This window comes from Sturnus vulgaris, chromosome 4 (assembly GCF_052056855.1).
Source record: "Sturnus vulgaris isolate bStuVul1 chromosome 4, bStuVul1.hap1, whole genome shotgun sequence".
NCBI lineage: Eukaryota > Metazoa > Chordata > Aves > Passeriformes > Sturnidae > Sturnus > Sturnus vulgaris.
The window spans coordinates 64,181,969-64,196,661 of NC_142246.1; the positions used below are offsets into that span (position 1 = coordinate 64,181,969).

The 14,693-nt window shown below is 35.6% G+C and overlaps 1 protein-coding gene and 1 long non-coding RNA gene across 5 annotated transcripts in view; one reads left to right on the plus strand and one right to left on the minus strand.

Moving 5' to 3' along the window:
• The window catches only part of LOC148224051 (uncharacterized), a 41,388-nt gene that overhangs the window by 16,228 nt on the left and 10,467 nt on the right, over positions 1-14,693 (plus strand). The window lies entirely within an intron of this gene.
• IL15 (interleukin 15) overlaps positions 1-14,693 on the minus strand; it is a 36,292-nt gene that overhangs the window by 1,059 nt on the left and 20,540 nt on the right. The window contains exons 3-7 of one of the 4 annotated variants that reach the window (XM_014878954.2): positions 9,437-9,513; positions 8,851-8,960; positions 8,354-8,435; positions 8,159-8,200; positions 7,226-7,366 (exon numbers count right to left, since the gene is read on the minus strand). In XM_014878954.2, coding sequence (XP_014734440.2) covers positions 7,226-7,366; positions 8,159-8,200; positions 8,354-8,435; positions 8,851-8,876 — 291 coding nt within the window. In that variant the 5' untranslated portion in view covers positions 8,877-8,960; positions 9,437-9,513. Of the gene's footprint in view, positions 1-2,074; positions 6,681-7,225; positions 7,367-8,158; positions 8,201-8,353; positions 8,436-8,850; positions 8,961-9,436; positions 9,514-14,693 lie in introns of those variants that run through there. The other 3 variants (XM_088164139.1, XM_014878953.2, XM_014878952.2) reach the window with 3 other exon arrangements.

Here is a 14,693-nt window from a genome sequence, read left to right on the forward strand (position 1 = left end):
GCTGTGCTGTGCCTGTTGGGCTCCCCACTTTTTATTTTTATTTGTATATGCATAGAGGCCATTTATAAAGTCCAGAGAACTCAACTTTGAAATTTTTATTTTAAGGAAGCTTTCCTAGAAAAAACTATCTGTATAACCACCATGTTCCATGATAGTCTCCCAGCTATCACCACCTTAGGTAGCTGGTAGTGGAACTTCCAGGAGCTCCACTGCACAGAGACAGAAATTATGGCTTCTCAAGAACTGTTTCCAAAGAGCACCTGGCTGCTGGTGATGGTGCCTTTTCCTTTGCATTGAGGAGGACAAGGCATCGTTTCCACAGCTTGACTTACTGTCAGTCACCAGATAACTGAGACCCTACACAAGCACATATCTGGGGAAGCTCATGTCCCAGCTCTGACACAATTGATGCCTGCTTCATGGAAGTTTGTCTGCTTGAGGTTCCTTCACCATTGCTGAAATAAGTCACAGACTATCCTGAATTATCAGTGCTTTCAGAAGATCCCAGAAGGTCATTATGGGAAAAAAGGAAACATAAAACTGACAAAAAAAAAATCCTTTAGGTCTTTAAGCCAATGCTTAACATCTGCATCTTATCTGTTATAGCTGGAGAACTTCAAACTTACAAACAACTTCAGAAATTTAATGAATTCCATCTAAGTTGTCCCAGATAGATCTTTATAATTTATTAGTGGTATAAAATACTGGAGGATGAGGTCCTAAAAAGGATTTATGTGATATGATAAAACTACAGTGTAGCCAAGGGATTTTGGTTAAGTTAACTTATCCAAATGACTGATACCTACTGCTAGAAAGATTGTCTGGGGTAAAATAAAGCCTGGTCACTGGCCTGCAGTAGAAAGTATAAGAGGGATAAATGTTGTCTGAAGACTTCAGTTAAAACTTTAAAATGTCTAATGGTGCATGAAAGCAGGAACCTTGTTACAGAAGAAGTTGCAGGAATTATTCATAATAATCTAATGTTCTTTGAATTAGTTATAGCAAGTTTGCCAAACGAGCAACCAAAGGAAATATAATCTCTCATTTGTTATCTTCAACTAATAAAACAAAAAGAAGATTGTTGGAAAATCGGATGTAAAAAGCCACAATTAAGGTTAATGAGGAGAAGAAATTTACAGCTGTCATAAAGGATTATGATCAACACCTGCTATTCAGTATCACTGCCTCAGAGGACTGAGGAGTTTCATGTACTACTGACTGACTAAACTCACCTGAATGCCTTGAGATTGACCAAAACTATGGTTTGGATTCTCAATAGTCTATTGAAAAACAGTACATTTTATCAATCAAAGAAATTCTAGATTTTTTTCTTTTCTTGATAGAGAAAATTTTCGCTCATTGGGAAATAATGACTCAAAAGCCCCCCAAACTGAGATTACTAATTACTGCAAGACAATAGATTTCCAGTTAACTGCAGGACATATGTGACTCTTAGAAGAGCTGGAAAAAGCAACTTTTGAAAATAATGATTTCTCAGTTTTACCTGTGGCACAGGTGCACTGCTTCAATTAATGTTATCACTGTTTGTGTCATATTCCAATGACATAAGTATATTTTAAATTTCTCTTAAATTCTCTCCTGTCAAGTTTGCTGAGGATTGCCACGTGTGGTAGAGCAGCCATTAAGGTTCTGTAAGGATTACTGACCTTCAGTATTTCATCTTGAAAAGCTGAATACAGTTGCTTCCTCCTGAAATGCATTAAACAAACAAAGCCACAAGCCAATGGCTTCTGTTCACCTCACAACAAATTATTGTGTTGGGGTCTAATGAAGGTTCTTTCAGCAGTACTGTCAATCTATTTTAAAATTTTATTTCAAGAAAACATCTTGACATAGAAGAAGTTACTTGCAGTTCTTTGTTAAACCAGTATAAGCTACTAATTTGTATGTTAAAGTTAAAATGAGCTTTTTTAGCCTTTGATAGTTCTCAAGAAAATTCACAGAAAACCCCCTGATTTCTTCTTAGGTTCTAACTTCACTCCTTTTTCTCCTATATGTTTTTAACTTTTAGAAGTAGTGAGCTGCTTATGTCATGGCACAGATAAATCAGTCATCTCAGAAAAGTTTTCATTCTTTATTGTGCTGCCTCATTTCCCCCCCCCCCCATTTTTACAAAGCCAGTTGATTCCTGGTTGGCTTGACTTGGTCAAGAAAATACCACATTTAATAAGCATGTTGAAGAGGGTGAGGTTATGAAACATATTTATTTCCTTTTAAGTTGTTAATTATTAGCTTAATTAAGCCTTTTGGTAAGAAAAGGTGAATTCTCCATCATTGTTTGAGGGAAAATAGTTGGAAGGAGAGTTTCAAGGTGTTGATTTGAACTTTTTGTTGAAAAAATGCTTTACTTGTTCATTTATGGCTTTCTTTTCCTCCACAAGAGCATGAGAGTAGAATTCCATAGAATTCATACAAAGTTTGTTTCTCCTCTGCCTCTAGAGAGGATATCACCCTTTAGACATCATAGATTGTCCTCTTAAGTATGGCTCAGTGTCATGTTAATCAGTCTCCTGATGGCATACAGAAATTCCAGCATGTGATGCTGTTCCTATTGCTGGTAAGTTTTGCCTTCATATGTATAAGCTACAAGTGAAGGCCATTTTGGATAAAAATTGAGATTTTTTCTGTTCTCAAAAACACCAATACTGACTTGAGGATAAAATTAAATTTGTGACTCTTGCTCTGGTTTGATCCACTTGTTCTGACCAGCAAATTCATTCTCACATTCTTAATCCTCCTGTCAAGATATCCTATCATGACCTTGGCTCAGAGACTCAGGATAGGAATCTCCAAAGAAAGCTGCCTTTAGTTCCTGTAAAGATGAAGACATGAATGATTTGGCTGCAATTCTGGGAAGTACTCTCTGAAATTTACTGATGAACATTGCATTTGCAGGAAAATTTACTTATTTTCATCCAGCCCCTTGCTGAATTCTGCTGCTCAGAAAAATGTGGTGGATTCACACTGAGTTAGAATAATTTTGCTTTTACTGTTATCATTTAAGGTGGCTTTCACTTATTTTCCTTCCTCTTCTTTGTTCTCATTCCAGTAGTGGATATGTCATATTTCCTGTGTTTCTGATACTACAAGGAAGGGGTTGGCAATTCAGTCACCTTTCAGTATGACTGCAATAAGGGCAAATCTTGTGATACAGAAGTTGTGGATAATTACAGCTAGGCTAATCTGGGATTACTTCATTGTCATATTGTTCCCATACATTTGCTCCACATTATTCCTTTGAGAAATGCAACTAAATATTAAGAGCTTCATTTAGTTGTGGTCCTGCCCACATTAAACTAGAAAACGATTTAAGTCAGAGGAGGAGATTCACTAGGATGACAGGGGTCTTAGTTTGAGGTCAGTGGAGAGTACAATCACAGTAACTATGATGAAGCTGCCTGGATAAATGAGTTGACTAACAATTGTACGTGTAATTCATGAACTTGGAATGGGTGGTGATGTGCTTATCTAGGTCCCTGTGTCCTAGGACACACTGTTCTGGTTTCTGTGGTAGCTACCCACCTTGGGTGCTATTAAACCTTGAACCTGAACCCTTGGTTGAAGAGTTAAAAGAGCTGAAGCATTGCTTTATCCATGGAGAATACCTGTTGATATCTACATAGATAGATAGATAGATAGATAGATAGATTAGATAGATAGATAGATAGATAGATAGATAGATAGATAGATAGATAGATAGATAGATGATAGATAGATAGACAGATAGATAGATAGATATAGATATCAAACACACTGTTTGCCCTCCACTGTTACCTCTGTTCGTTGGGCTGGCTGAATCAAATATTCATTGTTTCTCTGAGCTTTTGCCACATGCAGCTGGAATAGATCTAAAAGTACATTTCTTTACTATTATTTTGCTCACATAGTCATATGAACAAGATGGATAATCTGAAATTGCTGTTGATCCCGCAGCTATCTCAGTGCAGGCAAAGAATTCCCTCTTTTATTTTCCTCAAAACAGTGAGGGCCCTAACAAGAAACGTATCTGCAGTTCAGAATTTAAAATATCTGTGAAATCATCTGAACAGTACCTGATCAACAAGTGCCTGAACTTTTGGGAGCCACTAGAGGCAGCGTTCTACGAATGAACAACTCATATTTAACTTCAGGGTCCAATAAAACGTCAAGAAGGCAGAGGATGTCAGACATCATCTGCTCTAGTGCTACTTGCATTATTCTGTTAGGATATAGACAAGAAATGTGGATACTAAGTACTAGGAATGGAAAGGAGAAGCAGATTTTAAATTATTGCAGTCAGGAACACAGAATTATGTAGTGCACAACTTCGATGGAAGAACATTTTTCTTCTCTTTTGGTGTCCAAAGGTAGATTTATTGTTCTTTCTTGTACATAGAAACACTCTGCTATGAGTTGCCTTAGTCCCCTAGCTGATAAGGATTCACTGGAGTAAATACAGTATTAATCTTTCTCTTAATATTTGCCAACAGCAGTTGGAAAATATTAGCTAGTAAATGCCACACAAATAACTCAACCTTGTGTAGAAGAAATACCTTCTTCAACCTGGGGATGTTTACTTCAAAAGTAGACATTCTGAATCAATTTCTAATGTTCTGCCTGCAGGACTAACAAGTCAGATGTGTCCATGTTTTAGTCATATTGAAACTTTTCCTCTGGAATACATATGAATTCCCTAACAAAAACAAACAAACAAAAACAAACAAACAAAAAAACCCCAAACAAAAAAAGCCAACAAGCTAAAAAACCTACAAACAAAAAAACCCCAACCAAATAATAAGCTGGTCTTAATTTAGTCCATCCTTTATATCAAACAGATAATTTATTATAACCATTGGATTCAGGATGTAGTAAAGCTTTCAGATGGCTTCTTAGCTGTCAGGAAAAAGTAAGTCCTAACAGAAATGCTGGAGATCCAGATAGGCAAATGGCTTCTTTTCATCCCAGAATATGCACCTGGACCAGGTGGAGGTAAAAATGAAATAAAAAGGATATGGCCTGTGTCCAACAGAAAGTGGCTAACAGGGTGGCAAGCTGAGTGGTCACAGACTGAGCAATATACTTTGGAAAGACAAATTCACAATATTTAACTTACTTGCCACTGGGAAATGAGCTAATGAAAAACAAAATTAAATTAATCAGGAAATTGATTTTCAAATATGTCAAGATATAGAAAACTCTGAGCAAAGCAGCTCTTTGGCTCTCCCATCATGAGTACACTGTTTCCCTCTCAAAGCCAGAAATAAGGAAAGTCCACTTATCTCTGACTAAAGATCAAAGCTGTAACTTGGTGTTACTTTTCCTATGCACATTAGGTAAGGAAAAATTATATTCAGTGCATACCAGTGAATTAAGGAAAAAATTAACCTATAGGACCATTTTATTTCATCCAAACTGTAATGTAATGTACATTACATTACATGTAACATTAAATGTAATAAACACTTCTGGTTTTGATGTTTGGTGGTGGGAAATAATTTATTTCTTTTGTGAGATGTCTACCAGTGATTAATGCTGATATCAATGTGCTTATGAATTTTCCAACCTGTTTGTCCACAAGTCCCCTGGAAGATGACATCCCAAATGCTCACATTTATGTTCTTCCTCTTGCAGTTTACTGGAGATTAATCTCCTCAGAGTGTCAAAGATTAACTGTTGGGAGCATCCCAACAATAAAAGAGAAGCAGGCAGTGTGTTTGTTGCCATAATGAGATTGAAACTTCCTTTCCAGTAAGTGGACAGCTGAATGACTCAGCCATTTATCAGCTGAAGACAGAGAAATGGAGGTGCCTGGAGAAAATAATTACTTATTATGGATGGCAGCTGGTATGACATGAATATGAATCATGAGGAAAGCAGTTAGTTTAGAAAGAGCCCAAAGGAGGCTGGGCAACATTGCAGAAATACCAGAGGACAGGTGACTGCATTGAGTCTTAGAAATGTAGTTATGATTTCCAATAATTGGCCAAAACTGATTCATGTCTTCAACGTTCTTTCCCAAAGGGAGACTAAAGTTATAAACCCTACTTCACAGGCAAGATTTCTACCACACAGAAATTTTATTTTTTTAAATGTGTAAGAGACTTAGTCACCTCCTTTATTCAGAGAATTAAATTAACCCTGCTTTGGCTGACATCTCAATTGAAATCTTTGGCAACTGATAAAGGAGTTGTAGTCGTTACATTAATGAATAAAATCATGTTAGAGGTAACAAATGAAGGAACAGAACATGTTATTGAATAGTAGAACCAAGCACCAGTTTTACCTTTTGTGAGAAGACTGGAGATAATTTTTAATGCCCTTATGCTAGAACTGTACAAAAGGGGGAAAGGCAATGAAGAGTCTTTACATAAGTATTCTAATTTTTGACTTTGAATTCTTGAGGAGAAGTAATTGAGTTTACCTGAAAACCACAATAGAAACAGGTATATTAAGATATAGCAAGAAGATTGTAAATTATTTTCTTTTTCTGGTTTATTTTTGGTGAGAATCTAATTTCTCTGAGGGTGTTAACATAAGAATCTTGTTATTCAGTTTGTATCTTTAGGTCAGTGTTTGCAATCTCTCTGTATAACCTTTACAAAATTCTGTACAAATTCTGTAAAATTTTTTTCTTCATATTCTTCACATTCTTTGCATTTTTCTGATTTTGTGGAAGTCAACTGAAAAACAAAATGCAATAGTAAAGCAGGATACCGATCCATTGGTTCTGACAGAGAAATAATTTTTTTGCCCTGTCTTTGGAAATAATTCCAATGCAGGTAATGGAAAATATTAGTGGAGGCTTCCATGGTAGTTATGGTCTATGCAGTTCCTGGCTTACTTTTTGAATAGGATCATCCTTGAGATGTAAATCACTTCAGTCAAAGATGCAAATGACTGTCCCTCTGAAAATTCGAATACTTTTCTGTATGTGTAACATACCTGACTGCAGGTACTGAAGCTGCAAACCGTCATTTATACACACACATTCAAACACCCTGACATATGTAAGCATGCACAAAAGTATTTGCTTTGATGTAAATCCTGAAAGTGTTTTCTCTAAAAACCACTGATCTCTGATTTTTCATTAATGTGTGTGCAGCTTACTGGAATCTCATTAGTTTTCATCTCTACCATGCCACCATTTATTTAACAAGATGTATTTCTGCTAGTGAAGAAGCATTTTTGATTTTCCTTTCTTCCACAGAATGTTGGTGTTGCTTACCTTTTTTTCAAAGGTTTCATTTAGATTTTTCCATATGTTCCATACATCTTGTGTTTTACTACAATTTTTGATACGACACTCTTGAATTATCACCTGTGTCTCTAAGAAAAAGCACCTTATTACAAGTTCTTGGCATTCTTCCTGAAAAAAAAAGCAGTTGCAATAGTTTTATGATTAAAAAGGAATAAGCATATTTATGACATAATTTATGATATAATTTAAAACACAAGTATAAGTGAGATGTGATCTAAGATAAAATCAGCCACAAAGAGGCTGATTTTTACTTACTAGGCATCTTTTCTTACTATTCAAATACATTTGAATATTTGCAAAGATGGGCTATGAGAGCTAAGAACAAACAGGCCAAGCAGTTTGCCAAGATGAGGTGAAACTATTAAATTAATATTATTCTTTAATATTATTCTTAGTAGTTTTAACTCTTTAATTCAGAGATTCTGAATTCAGAATGGGTAAGAGAGAAGAGGAAGTAGGTAATGCTCCCTTGAATTACAAATTAATCCCAGCATTATTTTAGTATTGTTTGCTTTGATAAAATAATTTTGAATCACACAACCACAGAATAGTTTGTGTTGGAACGGACCTTAAAAATCCTGTACTTCCAACCTCTGCTATGCACAGGGACTCCTTTTTGTAGGCCAGGTTCTCCAAGCCCCATCCAACATGGCCTTGATCATCCCTTTCAATTGATTAATTTTAGTAGCAGATGACTAAATAAAAAATAATTAATACATGCTTGCATAATTTATCATAAGCAGCACTTTGATTAGAAGAACTATTTATTCCAAGGCAAATTACTTGATTTTAGACACGTTTATCAAATTAGAGCAAGTCTGCTTTAAGAGATAATTTCTAGTAAGGGAATGAAGCCACCACATTAAACATTAGTTGTGGTCATATGTGAAGTTTACTTACATCCTCATCTGCATTTGCAGTGTATAAACTGACATCAATATCCTACAAGAAAACAAGAGTTGGAATTATAAACATTAGCTAACAAACACCATCCCTTTCCCTATCGCCCACACTTCTTAGCTGAGTGCTGTGCCAAATATTTTATTAAGTCTTCTTCTATGATTATATGAAATGCTGACTGTTGTATGAACTTACTTTGGATGTCTTGATCCTTTCCAAATCTTTCAGAACTTCTGCCCACTTGCAGTGACCTGCTTCTGTCTTTGGTACATAAGCACTAGAAGAGAATAAACACAGTGACCACTAGGCTAGACAGAGGGATCTACAACATTCATGCTGGGAAAAAAAGAGACTCTGCATTTTAAGATACTACAGGTACATTGTTTACATGTGGTAAATGTTTGGGGCAAGGAAGCATATTTGACAAGTCATAAAATCACATAGTTACATAGAAAATGTGCCTCATGTCACACACTGTATAAACAATGTGGGGTTTTTAAAAGGCCAGATTTATAGAACATAATGCAAGAGAAAGATTCAATTACCTGATGTAAAATACCTAAAATTGTTTTAAAGTGTAAAAATAAAATTCCAAATCCACTCTCTGAAGTGACTGGAGACAAGTAACAACTGTGCTAGTAAAAAGAAATAATTTGTAGTTAGTGTCTGATTGACACTGATTTTGTAGTTACCATAGGACGAAGATGATTAGTCCCATCCCATTCTTTAAAAGGCAAAAGCAATGGCTGTTCAGAAGCCGACACAGCGGATACTGCAGGCAAACACTTTTCAGGTGTGTTTTCTGAAAGACACAACCAAGGTGATACCTTGTCACAATTTGATTCCACAGAACTTTGCTTTAGTACTGACTTAATTAACCAATTTGCCAAGACTTCCAATAAAAACAAGATCTCGTTGTGCATAGTGGGAAAGACCAACTGATTTGTAGCTTAGAGAAATACATAATCACTTTACCAAACAGTTGGTAGAAAATCAGATGCTGAAGGCACACTGTGAAAACCTGAACTCATCCTGGGCTCCCTATTTATTTATCAGTTCATACTGCAGGCTACAATTTAATGTAGAGGCAATATTAAAGAACTTTTGTTTTCCATCTCTCCCCTGGCTACCATTTGTTACCCAAATTCAATGAATTACCTACAACATTAACTCAAATATTGTGGGTGCACATATGTGAGAATCTACATTGAATGTATCAAATACTATAGTTACGTGTACAAATGTTAAATAGAATATTTAGATAGAGTATATACTTACATTTCTTTACACAGTGTATTGTGTGTCTAATAGTAGGCAGTGATGCATTTAAGAATTTCCTCAGTGGAGTTTGGCAACTGGAAATAAGGAGAAGCTGTGAGAAGCTGTGCATTGTCCATCAGGAAACATTTCCCTGTGCACAGCCTGGTACCCTTTGTTCCAAAGTCAAAAGCCCTTTGATTTAGCTGATAAAGCTCCCTCACATGCTTAGGTTAATTATCTGCTGCAGTTTTGACCAAAGGTTTTATTCCTTATCATACATGCAATACTCTATAACTGACTCAAATGATGTTTCTTTAGTAGTAGTTTCTTTACTTGCAAACTTGAAAGTATTTAAAAATGGACCAGAGAAGATAACAAAACAATAGCTAGCACTGTGCAGTGGTAAAGGTGTCCAAATGGGAGGTCAGCCCATGCACTATCAGGATGGCAGCTCACTTGCTGAAAATCACCTTAGTAAAGCAGAGCCAGCAAAATAATGATCACATGTGTGACAGGACTTCTGGAGAGTATTTTTAACAAATATTTACTACTCTCTTAAACAGAAAATACTTTAAATACATTGCAATTATTTTGTTTCCAAGCCCCAAAGATATAGCTGAAACAGCATAATTACCTAATTCTACATAAATTTCCACATTCAGTAATGGGACACAGTGTCAGTCCCTTTTATCCCCTTTGTTTGTCCAAAACCCGTTAAATAAGAGCTATGCAAATGAATGGTTCTGTGATAATCTAAATTGCAGGAAGGACAGAGCAAGTAACATCTCCTACATCTTCTGAACAATTTCCATATGGAGGATGCTGTGTTATGGTTGGCCAAAGTAGGTCTACAAGCAAGGCTAAACCTTGTCACTGTTTCCACAACAAATGGAAATTGAAAATATGCGAGTGCTAAACTCAAAATATTAAGTACTTATACATGTATATTTTTCAAATGTACACGAAAACAAAGGAAAAGAATTATTACTGCTTGGATATGGTCAAAATACCTAAATCACTTTGCTACAGTATGACAGAAAGGCTTTAACCTTTTCACAGTTAATATTGATTTGAAATTGTCATGTTATTTCTTTTGGGTTTGGATTTTGTTCATTTGTTTTTGTTAAATCTGCATACTGACTGCTTTCATTTGATATGTTAATCCTTAGAAAATATCCTATTTTGGTTGTATTTTTTATTATGATGATTTAAGTGAAGTTCAGAAGTAGCCTTACGGGGAAACTCGAGTGCATTTAAAGAAATTTTAAACCTAATTGGTGGATATAGCTGAAGAAAACATGTTTTAACCCCAAGTTTTAAGAAAATAATTTAAAGAATACTAGAAATATTTTTCAGTAGTTAAACATTTTTAGCACTGCAAGCCAGTTTTTATGAAATGAGAAGAGGTGGCAACAAATTAAAATATGAAAGACTTATGATGGTTCCATAACCACAAACTAGCTTTATAATTTATAATTAGTGATATGAGGCCTTAAAAAGCTGATTTGAGAGAGAGTCCCAGTCCAAATGCATTGTCAAATTTATGCTGCAGAACAAAGTGTTCATAGTGAGGAAATAATATATTATAATATCAAGTGAATTATGGACCAGGGTTATCATTAGTTTGTCATTTGTTTCCTATTTTAAATAACTGTTCACTGTAATGACACTGGAACACTGTGTTCTTATTGATTAAATGGTGTCTGCATCTTTGGTTTTCTTAAATATTGTAGGTAACCTTTATTGTAATAAAATTATAATTGCTAATGTAAAATAAATGCTTAGTTTTAGAAGTAATAGAAATCTTCTACTGATGATAAATTCATGAAAAATATGCTACATGCACACTCTAAAGGGTACTCCTCTCATTCATAAAGAGGTCTTAATGTCAACTACATCCCCCAACACACTCCTTTCATCAATGCAGGGCCATTTTCTACTTGAATTTCTTAATTCTTTCATCCAAACTATTATTCAACAACAGAAGCATTACTAGCTGGCTTAGAAGCTTTTACAAATTGCTCTCCTGCCTTGAACAGATAATGTTGTAATGTAAAAATTTTCTTTGGATGATGTCTGGTTTTGATTTCTTACTCTGTGTAATCATTAACAAATTACTCTCTGTCTTCATTACATCTCTGGTATTTACCCTTCTGAACATTGGCCAAAGGAGCAGCTCATATTTACAGGCATAAATATTTTTTTCTGTAGCTTGTCCTGATTACTTGCTACTCTAAAGATTAAAGCGTTTGGAAGTGAATATATGCTCTTCCAGAAATCAATTATGATATACACGATAATGTTTGGGAAAGGAATGCTATTTTTAATAATGAATTTCAATTAAGCATTTTAAGAGCAATTACCTCTGAGTGATATCTAAGGTACAGCAGTATTTTTTTCTCTTTAAATAAGCAAATCTATAAGCAAATGAAAAAAACGTTCTTTAACAAAGCATAAACAGCCAATGACTTTGCTGATTTGGCTGTCACAGAAACAGTAAGTTACTCAAAAGAAAATATTCATGGCTTTTTACAGTAATTAAGTTACCTGTGATGAAAAATACAGATAGTTAAAATTGCATTTTTCTGTCTAAATACCGTATGTCTCAAGTTCTTTATTAATATTTGCTCTTAAATGTCTCCTTGAATTCTTGAGATGAGATATTCATCAATAAGAAAGTTTATTTCCTGGTTATGCCATTTGGTGATATTGGCAAAGGTTTTCTCTTTTTTCTCCCTATTTTGAACTGTATTTTTATTCTTTATTTATATCTTTATTCGTCATCTGCTTCCTTGTTCTTGAAAACAAATGACCAAAAACATACAACGTTCTCAGATCTTATAAGGGATTTAGAAACTGCTTTCAGTTTTACTGGAAAAAAGGGAACTACTGCCAGTGTTTTCTGCACTACTGTATGACACTGGTGGCTCAGACCTCAATATGTTCCCCTGCCAGAACTTTATGTCCACTTCTTTAAAAATCCTGGAACGTCCCGAGAGTCTTTCACCATTTACAGAAAACTCTTACCCTATAAAAACCCCAGAGCTCTGAAATCTAAACTTAATTTTTGATTTCTCTCAAATTGTCTGTAACTTCTTGACTTCTAGCACACAGCTCTTTTCCTTGATAAGTCCTTTCCTTGTTCCCATGAACAAATCAGCCTTCTCAAACACGTCTCTTGTAACAATCTATTTTCCCATTTACCATCTTCATTCTGTAATGCAATACACTTCTTGCACATTATTTATTAGTATTTTAGTGAGTCTCTTCTTCTCCCCTATTCTACAAATACAGGTCCTCAGCATTTTCTGTCTAGCTTCCTGTGCAGCCAAGTACTTTAAATCTTTTCTCTGTTACTGCTGCAAATTTCCCTGTAAAATCTCACCATCACCTCCAGCTTTCTCCAGTCCTTTGACATTTTATTGAGCAACGCCTCATGCTCATAAAGCAGTGGTCTTTTTAGATCCATATTCAAGTACTGTCTACATCATGTAGGGCTGAGTTTTACACCCACTCATTTGCGTTGTTGCAGCAATTCCTCTTCAATGTTTCTTTTGCCACAATAATTAGAGCCTCCTTTAGAGAACTCTGCCTCCTCCCCCAACAAAATCTCACCCCGCGGCTCTTGTTCTGGTATCCTCTGCTTGTTGGCTCCACTAATTAATTGTTCTGTCCTCTTGCTCTAGTGCAATTAGCTTCAAGGGGACAAAGTGCCAAGTATCTGCACTAGAGCGCTGCATCTACTTAAGGTTTTGTATTGTGCATAATATTGGAGCTCCTTCTCTTTGTTCAGAAGCATACAGAATGTCAGAGTCTATAAGGCTGAGAAGAAAATCAACCTTTTTCCCCTAGTTTTACACCAAAAGAATGTTCTTTTCCAATTTTTTTCCAGTGGAGGAGCCATGGAGAGTAAAGATTTCATAAACTAATGGAAATGACTGGAGGAGGAATGGAGCCCATAAAGAAAGCAGTACTTCTGAACTAGATAGCTGTTTCCATATTGAGCCCTTAAATAAGTAATTTTGAAATCAAATTTTCATGGACTATGACAAAGTTTTAGAGGAAAGACATTTTCTTAGTGCCTTGTCCTGGAGTAAATGCTGAAAGTCAAAGGGGCAGATTCACTGAAGAATCTCTCTGCTCCTTCATACCTAAGTTCCTTTAGGCTTCTTCTAGGAATCAACCAAAGGGAAAAAAAACAAAAAAAGCCCTGAATATGAATTAGTGTCAGAATGTAATTATTCAAATTGATAAAGACAGAGAACCACATTAATGTTTTCTGAGACAAAAAGAAACTTATTTCACATCTCTGCTAACTTCTGAATGCCATTTGATGCTGCGACTATTAGAGTTGCTTCTACACTATAGTGGTGCCTGAGTTCATTGTAGTTCCTCCTCTCCCTTCCTACCAATCTGGGCACAGAAGCCTTGGAAATCTGCCCTCAAGCTCCACCAGCTATTATCAGCAGCTCTCCTCAAAGTTTGAAGGCAAATAGTAAGCTTTCCATGCTTCTATCTGGATGGAATTACTGAAAAAGAAAGGAAGCCAGTGGAATTACTAGGTCTTAAACTGAATCATGCGGCTGAATGCTAGTCTGGCTGAGAACCAAACCATGCCTTTGTTTGTTAAATGTTTAAGCTTTTATGACACAAAGTGCTTTCTTAGAAGTGTTTGTATTTAGCTAGAGCTAGAGTGGCTAAAGCGTTTTTTTCTCAGCATTAAAACAAGGTATTCTTTAAATATGATTCCTGTTTGGTTACTTCCCTTTCTCCTCCCTTCCTCCAAGAACCACAGTTTTTCTTGGTTTTGTTGTATAGTGGCGACATTCTTGTGGAGTACTATCCTACATGGCTTATTCTGCTTGTATTAGAGAAGTGTTAACCTTCAAAAGAGTATTCTCAGTAATCAGCATGGGAGGAGACTCTCTCAGTTTAATCACATTTTGTATTTATATGTTCTTTGTTTGCCTAAGTAGCTGTTGATTTGCTTTGACAGTCCTTCCTTCTCCTGTATGTTCTTGCTAATTGGCATTTATACTAGAGAGTAAAGATTGCAATGCTTGTTTGAAAATTTTGCCAAAAGGTCACAGAGTCATTGCTATTCCACTCAATACCTTAAACTTCAGAACTTGAAATTTAAGAAGTTAAATATTTCCTTTGACCTTTATTTTTTTGCAAAGCATGCTGGAGGCCAGAGCTCAGACCATTGCCTTGTGAATGTGTCCTGTACTTAGCTATAGACCTTATATTTGCCAGATGGCAAAATCCAGCCAGG